General features: G+C 42.0%; 1 protein-coding gene across 1 annotated transcript; it reads right to left on the bottom strand.

Moving 5' to 3' along the window:
* Positions 1-275: 275 nt before the first annotated feature.
* Positions 276-12,291, bottom strand: txlna (taxilin alpha). Its single transcript, XM_034160330.1, has 11 exons — positions 12,190-12,291; positions 8,101-8,278; positions 7,704-7,946; positions 5,205-5,296; positions 4,805-4,975; positions 4,058-4,252; positions 3,729-3,848; positions 3,563-3,637; positions 3,297-3,389; positions 3,114-3,209; positions 276-1,249 (listed from the first exon to the last, which is right to left on the bottom strand). Exons 1-11 carry the CDS (start codon positions 12,244-12,246, stop codon positions 908-910), a joined length of 1,662 nt encoding a protein of 553 aa, XP_034016221.1. The 5' UTR covers positions 12,247-12,291; the 3' UTR covers positions 276-907.
* Between the last annotated feature and the right edge of the window lie 712 nt (positions 12,292-13,003).

The following is a 13,003-nucleotide window of genomic DNA, read 5'->3' as shown; positions in this document are numbered from 1 at the left end:
TGAACACGGAGCCTTCTGCACTGAAACCAAGCACATTAACCACTTGGCCACCACCCCTGCACATAGAACATTTAAAAGATAGTTTTAAAAAAAATGTTAATGCAGTCAGCAGCTTTGCAGCACACACACCCACCCACACCAAATCTGCAAATCAACAGAATTGAAAGAGGAATCCAGAATTGTTGAACAAAGTGACTTTCATAAGATGACTCAAATATTAAACAAAAAAAGGAAAATTTATTATTACAGTGACTGAGATACATTAGTTCACATGAATCAATCAGAGCGGTGTCATATTTCTACAAACTGTGGAAAGAAAAAGTAAAGCTGTTCAGACATGTCAGGGATGTGCAGGGAAAAGAATTATTTTAATAATCATTACTTTAACCAGAATAAAGAAAAAACTCTATGTGGAACTGTATTTTTGAGAAGTGAATCGAACAGTTTCCAAACATTCAGTTGAGATGCTCTCAGCAACAGATTCCGTGTGGAACGACTGAGGTGTTCAGTGCACGTCAAACCAAACGTGAACTCCAACACCTGAGACGCTCACTCAGTACGTCTAAACGCACACTAATAACTATTACAGATGACTGCACGGTTTTTTGTAGGATTCTTCGCACTAAACACAAACTGCTTCATGTGACTGGAATACTCTTTCATTGACATGGAACAAGAAAAATCCAGTTAATTTATTTTTATTTTTTAATCCCAGGGTTCCTGTGAACTATGGAAGTGTTCTAATGACAGTAACGGGGTTAGCGTGCGCACAAACGTACTGGACACATGCTGAAGCTCTTCTGGACCTCAGACTGGGATCAGCTTCATTCAGAGGAAACACGTTTCACAGGTCGGTGAGTTTCAATGCAGAGACTCAATGCAGCAGTTCTGTCCTCAGTCAGAAGCTTTAATCATGTGCCGCTACAGGCTGAGGCCCGCCCTCTTCTAGTCCAGTATCGGAGTCCAGTTCTGGGTCACAGTGGCAGGACTGGGAGCAGGGAAGTTGATCCGTGGTGGGAAGGCTGCCGCAGTCTGAGCTGGGCTCCAGCAGCGAGTCTGTGGGGGGCGGAGAGGGTGATTGGGAGCCTGGGTCCGGGTTCTGGGCTGCATGGACGTCACCGTGCTGACCGCTGAGGTTCTGGACCTTATTGCTGAGCTCGTTGCGTTCCACTTTCAGCGCCCGCCGCAATTTCTCCAGCCGCTGGACTTTTCCCTGTAGTGCCTCAAAGTCGCGATCCCGCATGGCTTTCTGCAGACGAGAAGTACACACAAGAGTCAATAAAAGACACCAACTCAAAACTGTTATTTTTCACAATCTTATTAAATAAATCTGTGAGCAGCAGCACTGCAGCATCTTGTTTTTGGTGGAGGGGCTGCGTTAAACACACTGAAACGCTAATTATTCTAATTTCTATTTTGTTTCATGTATTTTAGTTTGTGACTCAAGACCACATGAAACAAAATTACTGAGTTTTCCAGAGCACAAGTCACAGTGGTTATTTTCGGATTTGGGAAATTCAAATTATTAATAATAATAGTAATAATAAGGAATGTGTGTTTTTTTTTTCTCGGTATATAAGCCACAAGACTTCCCAAACTAGTTAAAGAAAAACACGACTTGTACTCCAGAAAATTTAGTAGGTACGGATGACCCAGAAAGTATTCACAGCGCTTCAATTTTTCCACCTTATGTTACAGCCTTATTCCAAAATGGATGAAATTCTTTTTTCCCCCTCAAAAATCCTACACACAATATCCCATAATGACGATATGAAAAAGTTTAAGATTTTCACAAAATTTATTAAAAATAACAACAAAAAAAAAAAAACTCACACGTACGTAAGTATTCACAGTCTTTGCCATGAAGCTCAAAATTGAGCTCAGGTGCTTCCTGTTTCCACTGATCATCCTTGAGGTTTCTACAGTTTAATTGGAGTCCACCTGTGGTAAATTCAGTTGACTGGACATGATTTGGAAAGACACACCTGTCTACATATAAGGTCCAACAGTTGACGGTCAGGGCAAAAACCAAGCATGAAGTCAAAGGAATTGTCTGTAGACCTCTGAGACAGGATTGTCTGGAGAAACAAATCTTATAGATCTTAGAGAATCTTAGAGAAACATTTCTGCTGCTTCGATGGTCTCAATGAGCCCAGTGGCCTCCATCTATAAATGGAAGAAGTTTAGATCCTTGAGGTGACCAAGAACCCAATGGTCACTCTGTCAGAGTTCCAGCATTCCTCTGTGGAGAGAGAAAAAACTTCCAGAAGGACAACCATCTCTGCAGTAATCCACCAATCAGGCCTGTATGGTAGAGTGGCCAGACAGAAGCCACTCCTTAGTAAAAGGCACATGGCAGCCCACCTGGACTTTGACAAAAGGCACCTGAAGGACTCTGACCAGGAGAAACAAAATTCTCTGGTCTGATGAGAAAGATTGAATTCTTAGGCGTCATGTTTGGAGGAAACCAGGCACCATCCCTACAGTGAAGCATGGTGGTGGCAGCATCATGCTGTGGGGATGTTTTTCAGCAGCAGGAACTGGGAGACTAGTCAGGATTGAGGGAAAGATGAATGCAGCAACGTACAGAGACATCCTGGATGAAAACCTGCTCCAGAGCGCTCTTGACCTCAGACTGGGGCGCGGTTCATCTTTCAGCAGGACAATGATCCTAAGCACACAGTGGCTTCAAGACAACTCTGTGAATGTCCTTGAGTGGTCCAGCTAGAGCCCAGACCTGAATCTGATTGAACATCTCTGAAGAGATCTGAAAATGGCTGTGCACCAACGCTCTCCGTCCAACCTGATGGAGCTTGAGAGGTGCTGCAGAGAAGAATGGACCAAACTGCCCAAAGATAGGTGCATCAAGCTTGTGGCATCATCTTCGAGAAGACTTGATGCTGTAATTGCTGCCGAAGGTGCATCAACAAAGTATTGAGCAAAGGCTGCAATTACTTATGTACATGTGGGTTCTTAGGAAAAGTGAAGTGCAGTGAAACTTTCAGGATGCACTGTAATGATGTCGTAAAGGTGAAAATGGAAAAGAAACTCCTTTAAATGTATCATTTTGTGGCCAGAAACTGGAGAAACAATAAAAACAAAATGTGCTTTACCTCCTCAGCCATCTCCAGAAGGGCCTTGTTGCTGCTCTCCCACCTCGAGCGGTACATGGCCGTCTCCTTCTCCAGCTTCTTGATCTTTTTAGTCATCTGAAAGCACAAAGGAAATAAACTGAGGACGGCAGCAGCGGATCAGGAACAAGTTCCCCTGATGATGTTTTTACACCTTCGTCTGACCTTCTCCATCTCCTGTTTGAAGGTGGTGAAGACTTCGTTGCTCTTGGACAAAGTGGTCTGAAACTCTTCAAACTTCTCAGTGTACAGCGACAGCTTAGGGAAGACAAAACCGTAAATACACAGCTTCATTCTGACACGTTTTGAAAAAAAATAAATCGAATAAAAGTCAGTGCGCTGGACACAGAGCTGAGCCTCTTGCAGAAACAGATTTTGGATCATTTTATACAAAGTGCCAGTCACGTTTAGAGCAAAGCCTGGTGGGAAACCTGCTGCTTGAGGTGAACTTCCTGCTGCTTCATCAGCTCGCACATCCTCTGGGATTCCACTGCCTCCTTCAGCAGCTACAGAAGGAGCGGTGAGGAGGACAAACAACTCGTTACACTCGTGTCCAACAAAAAAAACAAGGTTCTTCTGTCTGTGCCGGAGACTCACAAAGTCTTTCTCTCTGTCGTGGCGCTCCTCCGACTCCTGCAGCAGCTCCTGAGCCTGGTGAAGCTTCGCGTCCACCAGCTGCTGCTGCAGGTCTTTGTGCTTCACCACTTTGTCGATGTGCTGGGAAACAACACACACACCATTGGACAGGCGTGAAATGGGATTCAGTTTGTCAATTTATTTATTTATTTTTTTTGTTACTCTGAGGCTCAAAATCAGCCCGACGTGCAAATGCAGAAATAAACATCCAGATATCTGGACACTAAAAATAAAAGTGTCTGCTGTATTTCTCAGCTATCACATGAACATGTGCACACACACGCGCACACCTCCTCCCGGAGCTTGTACTGCTCATAGAGCTTCTTGAGTTTCTCAGCCAGCTCGGCGTTCTCCTGTCGGAGGCTGGCGTTCCTCTCGTTGTGCTGCTCCATCTGAGCCTGGATGTCGTTCAGGGTCGCCTGGAAGTGGGAGGTCACCTCCTTCCTTTTCTCCTCCTCCAGCCGGGTTCTTTGCACTCCTTCTTCCTGTGGAGGAGGACGCACCTGAATGACTGCGATCAAGACGACATCATGATGCGTAAACCTAAACAAAGGCGCATTCTAATCTAATTACATTTGTTCCGCAAATCTGATTGGTTAATTATGTGAAATGTCGAGGAGACTGTGGCAAAATAGTCGGCCGTTTCATATTTGATGTATAACTCCTGACCGCGTTGCTGTGCAGGTGTAAATAATGGCACTGTCAGCTGAGAGTGAGAGAAACTGGTAGAGCGATGATGCTGAAATAAATGGATTTAAGTTACCATACGAAAGTACTGATGTGAATTCTGATAAGGAATTACTCAATGCAGATGATGAGACGGAGAACTCTGTGGATCTGCTCAGAATTTCTAGTTTGGCATGAAGACGCTATTGAGAGGGTAAACTCCGCCAACCAAATTACTTACAGAAAAATAAACCGTGCAAACGATGGAATTGGATTAGAATGGGAATAACCCCCTTGTGTCTGATGATTTGCGGATGTTAATGCTGGATAACGGTTGCAAATATCTGTTTTACCGGCGACACGTTGTTTACCTTGAGTGTGCGGTTGTGTCTCTGAAGTTCCCTGCAGAGAGACTCCAGCTTGCTGCGAGCCAGGATGGCCTTGCTGTGTTCATTCCTCAGGCTGTCCTTCTCCTGGACCAGCTGGCTCTGCTTCTTCTGCAGCACCTTCATCTGTTTCTGGGTGTTACGGTGCTCTTCCAGCTGATGGCATAAAGATTACTTATTAACACATTTGAGATGTTTAGTTATGCAAAAATGACTGCATTCATTACTGTTGGAATATGGATCATATTTATTCATGGGTTTGGGGGGGGGTTCCATTGATTCATTCAGGCACCTTGGTAGGTGTGGCAGCACAAAGGAAGAGTACCACCTGACAGCTACAAAGCTATGCCACACAGCTGTGCCATTAGCCTTCATGACAACTCACCAGCTCAGCGTACTTCTTACAGAGACCAGCAAGCTTTTCCTCGGGAGTGCTGAGTATGTTGAGAGTCTGCATGAGAAGGGTGATCTCTTTACCTACACAACACAAGGAGAAGTGACATGACTGAATTCAATCATCACGAGTGTTGAGTATCTTTCCTGTACCTTTTACAGTCAGGAACATAAATATTCAGTGACAATTTTAGGAATTTTGTTTCTGGACACCATCACGGATTGGATACACATCCGTTGAGATGTCACTGGAGACTTAGCCATTTAAGAATTACAGGCATTTTTTTTAAATATATAGTTCCTCCGTTTTCAGAAGCCAAAAGTAACTGGACCAAATAGCACAACTGCTTGAAATGCTTGAATGAAAATCCTGACATCTAGAATGCATGAACATCACTAAATGCTAAGTTTTCTCAGTAAACGGCTTTGCAGTCCTTCACTGCATTTGTGGGTCTTCAGTCAGTGAAACGCGTGCTCCATTTGGCTTTGGGTCAGGTGACTGATGTGGCCACTGACAAAATATTATCTTTCTGCATGTAAGCTCCATCCCATCAGTTTGCTAGAACTTGGCTTCATTTGAGCAGAAACTCCAGCCCGATACACTTCAGGCTTCATTATACTTCCATCCATAAACACCAGCGACCCAGATCCATTGGCAGCCATGCATCCCCGTGCCACAATACTGCCTCCATCTTGTTTGCCAGAAGAGGATTACTTCAGATCACGAGCAGTTCCTTTCCTTCTGCAAAACACTCCTCTTCCCATCATCCTGGTACAAGTTAACCTTGGTTTCATCTGGTTAACGAATTCTGTTGAAGAACTGCATGGTTTTTGGTTGTTTTTTTTTTTAATATATCTATATTGCAGTTCTTGAGTGTTACCAGTGGTTGGAACCTTATCGCAAACTCTGCATATTTACATTCATGAGGTCACTTGCCATTAAATGCAACCAGTGTTGCCACAGTTACTTTGAAAAAGTAATCCAATTACTGATTACTGATTACTCCTTGAAAAAGTAACTTAGTTACTTTACTGATTACTCAATTGTAAAAGTAACTAAGTTAGATTACTAGTTACTTTTTTAGTTACTTTCCCCAGCTGCCGACAACAACCCACGTCAACATGACAATACCTGTTTTGCCAAAACTCACTTTATAGTCACCCTTTCTTGACTTCAATGAAAATAAATACTTGTTTTATAAAAAGTAAAATAAAGACCTCTTTCTTGACCCATATTTAACTGTTGACAGCACTGTAACAGTAAAACTTGCAATTTCAAACCTACATTTTTTATAAATGTAACTATTAAATTCTAACATTTTTCTAACATTTAAATTCTCTCTAAACATTACTTGTCGAAATTATTATTATTTTAAGCAATATTAGTAGTTGTAGTAAAAAACAGCTTCAAAACTGGACCTTTAATCTAGGGGTGTTGTGAGGGGGGCACATCCCTGCCCCACGCCCCATTCCATCTGGATTCGCCCCTGCTTTGGCGTTTGAGCACAAAGAATGGATAACATTTATTTATGCAGAAAACATGACCAGATTTACAGGTAAGAAAGTTTTATTGCGTTTTCACATCATGTGGTCCTCAGAAAGAGAGTTTAGGTGCATTTGAGTGGAAAATAGTGTTAGTTGTTGACGCGTCGCGGAGGATCAGCTGTTTTTAACGAGACGATACGGCGCGGCTCAGCTCAGAATTCTAAATAAAGGAGGGAAAAAAGTATAAAAATGTCTCACCTGCTCAGTGCAGGTGTGCTGATCACCGCGCTTTAAGATGTGAGGACGAGTCGAGGAGCTGCAAAAAACCGTGGATGAAAAGCTCACAGCTCACTTAAAGTGGGCAGTTCAGTCGAACCCCGACCTCCTGCCCACAGACCAAGTTTAATGCTGCTATCAACCCACAATGAAAAATAATAGTAACGCACAGTGACATGGAGAAGTAACTTTAATCTGATTACTGTTTTGGAAAGATTAACGCGTTAGATTACTCGTTACTAAAAAAAAGTGGTCAGATTAGAGTAACGCGTTACTAAGTAACGCGTTACCGGCATCACTGAATGCAACTACCAGTAAACTAAAAATAAAAAGTCTGAATTCCCCAAGCAGAGTCAACTGAACCTGACCAATCAGAAGGCACAAACAGCAGCCTCCATGAGGCTCTAATTTTTTGATTTTTCACATAATTTTAAGTAATTAATACACACAAAATCTTAACAATAAAATAAACTGAATATGATGGAACAAATAACTGACAGAAATGCGTCAGCAGGAAGAACACTTGGATCCCTGAACCTGGATTCATCATTCCCCAAGAGCATCACTGAGGCCAAAAACCCAGTTTCTGATGAGGTCTATGGGTACCTATTTGTCTCCACTTTTTTTCTACGCTCTGAGCAGAAATACACTCTGATCCATGACTTGAAACTATTATCTGCCAAACCATTGGTGACACCCTAATAAAAAAAAGACTATGCCTCCTTCTTACCAAGACCCTTCACTTTCTTCTTGTCATGAGTCTTCCTCTGCTCTTTCTCCCCCCCTCTGTCCGCCCCGTTTGCTTTGCCATCCTCCCTCTCGTTTGTCAGGCCGTTGAGTTCCGGGCTATATGACTGGCCATTGGAGAAGGCGCCCCCATCGTCTGAAATGGTCTCACGGCAGTAGGTGCTGAGGATGTCCTCCAGCTGCCGGCTCAGCTCATCTGCCATGTCACACTGGGATAATGATGCATCTGCATGTAGCAGAGGACAAAATTATTAAAAACAAAAACAGACATGCTTAATTTCACATCTGAGGCAGCTTTTTTATATATTACACTGTGTGTATGCTAATTCTATATGTTGATGTCAAACATCAAATGACGAGCACAGTCTTTCAAGACTTACTTTCACTTTTGACCTCGTCACTTTGTGGGGGTGTAAGCGGGTCCGACTCTTTGGGGCTGCTGCTGTCCACACAGGCCTGTGTGGGTGCAGGTGACTCTGTCCCTCTTATTGAAGCTGAAGTGTCCTCAATGTCCAGGGACGGAGACTCTTCGGTGTCTTGTTTTTTCATGCCCGATACCTAAAACAACAATAACTACATTAAGCACTCAGGATGTAAACATCCCAAATGGTAACCTGCAAAACAAAGGAACATGGTAAAAAAATAAAAAACTGTGTATGTATTCTTTTCGCCAGTGTTCTAAAGCCATGTGTACATGGGTGATTCTTTAACTACGGGCACTATTGGCCTTGTAAATGTAATTTCCACCACACCATTGCCTTACAGTATAAAGCGCCTTGGGGCAACTGTTTGTTGTGATTTGGCGCTATATACATGTGATCTGATGGCACTGTTTATCTCCATAGAAACTATCCAAACAATAGTAGAGAAGCTTGAATCTTTGACTGGACTGGGTTGCTTGACGCGAGGACGTTTCGCTTCAAATCGCAGAAGCTTCCTCAGCTAAAATTCTTGCTCTGGTCTGACTTCTGTCTTGACTCTTGTAGAGAAGAATAATCAAGAAGTCACAAAAACTGGAGTTTTAAACCTAACCAGACCCCTCCTACCGAGAGGCAGACTGCTATAGGCTGGTGACTAAACAATAGCTGTAATTATGCACCTATTGTGCTCTAATTAGCACCCTCCTAATGACAGGGCAGCTGTCCCTCTCCTGATGACTCCCTTGATGACTCTGCTGATGACGTGAATGACTCGTTACCATGAACAAAAGACAAACTGCTTTGACCTGAGTACCCCATTGTAAACAGGGGATAAAGTGTGTCTCAGACCACCTCCCCGATTAAGGCTGGGTTTCAAACATTTCACAAAGAATGCCTCCTTGACCCCTCTCTCAAACCATTTCTTCTCTCTGGCTAATATTTTAACTTCCTTGTCCTCAAACGTGTGGTTAGTGTCTTTAAGGTGGAGAAGAACTGCAGACTGAGGTCCACTGGCGCCCTCTCTGCGGTGCTGGTATAGCCTTTTGTGCAAAGGTTGCTTCGTTTCACCTATGTAGTGTTCGTTACAGTTTTCCTGACATCTGATAGAATACACTACATTGCTCTGTTTGTAACTAGGGATCCTGTCCTTAGGGTGAACTAATTTCTGTCTCAAGGTGTTAACCGGTTTAAAGTAAACTGGGATTTTGTGCTGTCTGAAGATCCTCTGTAGTTTTTCCCCTACTCCTGCTATTTGAAGCGAAACGTCCTCGCGTCAAGCAACCCAGTCCAGTCAAAGATTCAAGCTTCTCTACTATGGAAACCACCTGGACAACTGAGAGCCTACACAGAAATACCCAAACAATCTTTCATACAAACTGTTTAAAGGGACATTACAGTGTTGTGGTGGAAATTACGGCAATACTGTGGGACAACTACATTTTGTTTAAAAAAATCACAACAGTTGTATGACATTAAATACCCCAATTATGTTTTGATTATTTTACTGATATTTTATTCAGAGATATTTTAAAACATTAGAAAAAACATTTCTTTACCATTCATTTTTATCATTGAAGATCCACAGTCTGGGTGTGGGACAAGCACAAAACGGCAATATTTGCATATAATGATGCTGAAAAAAGGTGAAAAAGTCATCATAGACTACTAGAACAAATTTCTTAACACACTTTCATTGTAAAGATAACTATAAAAGTGTGAAATTTCCCCTTTTTTTCTGTTTTTCATACAATATGATCAAAGGACATAAGTGCCCGTAATCTAAGAATCACCCACATATGGTTCTCCGTTACCACTGTCAGTCATCGTAGAGGTCTATGTACGTGCACACGTCTGCAGTCCACTCCCAACATGTTCCATGAATGGACAGACACCCCCCACAAAAAGATGTTCTTGCCAGACGTCCCACTTTATGTGCCCCAAGCAATCAGGCAAATCTTACTGTTGCGCTATGCCATGTGTATGCTAAAACTCCACCGGGTCTTCATGGATCATGATCAAACTTGCTACTGCAGCTTGTACCTTGCACAAATTTAAAGTTGGCTTTGGCGACGAAGGTTAAAGTAAATATTAATTATTGTTCGTGGTAATTAATTATTGAGTGTGAGTCAAAACACTCATGCTCTGGAGCTCAGGAATGCAACTTCATTTGGAGTTCCAAACTTTCTGGCTTGAATCATGCAGTCAGTCAGGAAAATCACCTATTAGCCTTGAGTAACGTTAGCTTGACTTCACCTACATGCAAGTTGGGTGTCAAATTAAAATAATTTGGAAACGTTAAACCATACAGCATGTTTCCACTTGGATAAACAGCTGATTGTAAAAGCTGACCTGCCAACCAGAGAACCATAGCTTCCACTAATCTTGTAAAAGGCAAAAAAGAATAGCAAAGTCCATCACAACTTTGAGTGGAAAGGATTTGCACCTGACTGTATTCAACTGTTGAAGGGGTATTGTGCAACATTTTTACCTTAATTTTACAGTATTTATAAATTGCTAAATGACTTGTTCTGGGGATGATGGAGGGTCTTTCTTGACATGGCTCCATGGATTGCGTGCACCAGTTCCATCGAAAATGCACATGGAGAGCAGGGGAAGAGGGGAGGGCCAGCAGTGAGTTTATAATGACAGTTTTGTACTCCAAGATGTAGGGGGAGCTCCGTAGAGAAGAAAACAACAACAACTTCTGCCTTCAAAACTGCCTTAACTGTTTGTGACAGAGATTCAACAAGGTGCTGGCAATATTCCTGAGAGATGCTGATCCATACTGACATGATAGCATCATGTAGTCGCCCATTCAACCAGTCTGCCCATTCTCCTCTGATGTCATTGCAGCTCACTGGATATCTTCTGTTTTTCAGACCATTCTCTGTAAGCCTGAGAGATGGTGGTGTGTGAAAACCCCAGTAGATCAGCAGTTTCTGAAATACTCAGACCAGCCCATCTGGCACGAACACCCATGCCACATTCACAGCCACTTAAATCCCCCTTCTTCCCCATTCTGACACTCGGTTTGAACTTCAGCAAGTCATCTTCTCTGCACCTTGATGCCTAAATTGAGTTGCTACCATGTGATTGGCTGATTAGCCATTTGTGTTAACAAGAAACTGAACAAGTGTACCTAATAAAGTGGCCAGTGAATGTATAATCTCCTGCAAAGTTTTTAAAGTGATATGAAGCCATCCTAACTACCTTATTATGTCTTGATCTATCCATCGGTCATCTGAAAAAAATTGAAGGGGAAACACTGGAATGTAAACAAGGTAAAAGAAACTGGTATCAGGCAGAACCAGACCCCCCCCCCCCCCCCCCCAAAAAAAATAGAAAAGACTAATACAGTATTTGTATTGCAGCTTCAATCGTAACTGCTTTATATTAGGAAAATTACGTAAAACACATCAAATATTATAAAATATTATGTAAGAACAAAGATCAACATTTCAGATAAATCAGGAACAAGTATGAGAAGTTCTGACACCTGTTTCACTTTTAATGACAATGTTTCACGGAGCTGATATTAAAACTTTAGTTTTAATTGGCAGTGGCTTCGGGTCCAGAAGACTGAATGCCATTACTTACTACTTAACTAACTAACTAACTATTACTTCTTACTTTAACTGTTTGTTGTGATTTGGCGCTATATAAAAAAAAAATTGATTGATTGACTTTACTTCTCGTACTGATCTGTAGAATTCATGTTTTGGGGTTCCTCTTCCGTACCTGGAGACACTTTGATTTTATTTTCCTAGAGAACTTAAACTGTCATTTCAACGACAATAACGCCGACGTAACATTATTCCACGTTGCTGACTATCACTGTGGAGAGATGCCGTCTCAATTCTGACGAGTCACTTCATTTAAATGACAAATTTCAAAGTGAAACATCCATTTTACCGTTTTGCTAAAGGGTTAGCTATGCGCGCTAGCAACGGTTAGCCAGTGCGCACACAAAAACGACGCACACGTGCAGAGTGGCTCTGTCGTCTCTTGTAAATGTTACTCATCCTCACTTCACAAGTTGTTATTGTTTACCTGTAGAATCGGAAGAGAAACAGGCGGATCTGACTGCGAGCTGCAACTTTCCTCCATCAACAGCACGAGCGCATAAATGTAAAGAAGCCTGGATGACGCACTACCGCCGAGACGTGAAGCCACCGGATGTACCGCCATATTACTACACCCAACACTGTCACCATGTAATGTCTTTATTCGGGATACCCTAAATAACCACAGTATACAAACACAGGCAATGGTCTATTCACAGCAAGGTCCTCAAACAATCTCAAAGGCTTTAAAACAACTGAGAGCAGGGAAAACTCCAGGGAGCTTCCCCAGACAGGTGGAGATGTGATTCCCTTGGCATTAGGGAGGGGTATTATTTAAAAAAAAATGGAAATCTATAAATGTTTGCATGGAATATGGAAATATACACGGAATCAACCATAGCAGGATAAATTTTGGGTAATTTGGTTCCAAAAACCCATATGGGCGGAGCCAGTGAAGTTAAAAAATCGCCAAAAATATTGACGAAAATGTCATATCTTGAGAACCGCTGCACCTAGAGACTTGAAATTTGGCTCCAAATGTTGTTTCTATTCAACTTCTATAGTAACAATAAGCCTATCTGGTGTTTTTTTTTTTTTTAAGAGTAATTGACAAAAAACCTAATTTCAGTACATATGTTACGATAAATTGTAACAAAAAAATCTATGTAGTTTTTATTTCAGGAACATCAGTTGAGTATAATTATCACATGTAAAGAATGACATGGCCACAATGAACTAATTATAAGCAACAGAGTGGTTTTCTACATCAACAGCACATATACAACACACGTGTTACTTGA

The sequence above is a fragment of the Thalassophryne amazonica genome, chromosome 20 (genome assembly GCF_902500255.1).
Source record: "Thalassophryne amazonica chromosome 20, fThaAma1.1, whole genome shotgun sequence".
NCBI classification, from domain to species: Eukaryota; Metazoa; Chordata; class Actinopteri; order Batrachoidiformes; family Batrachoididae; genus Thalassophryne; species Thalassophryne amazonica.
The sequence above is the reverse complement of the archived record's forward strand: the minus strand, read 5'-3'. Positions and strand labels throughout refer to the sequence as shown.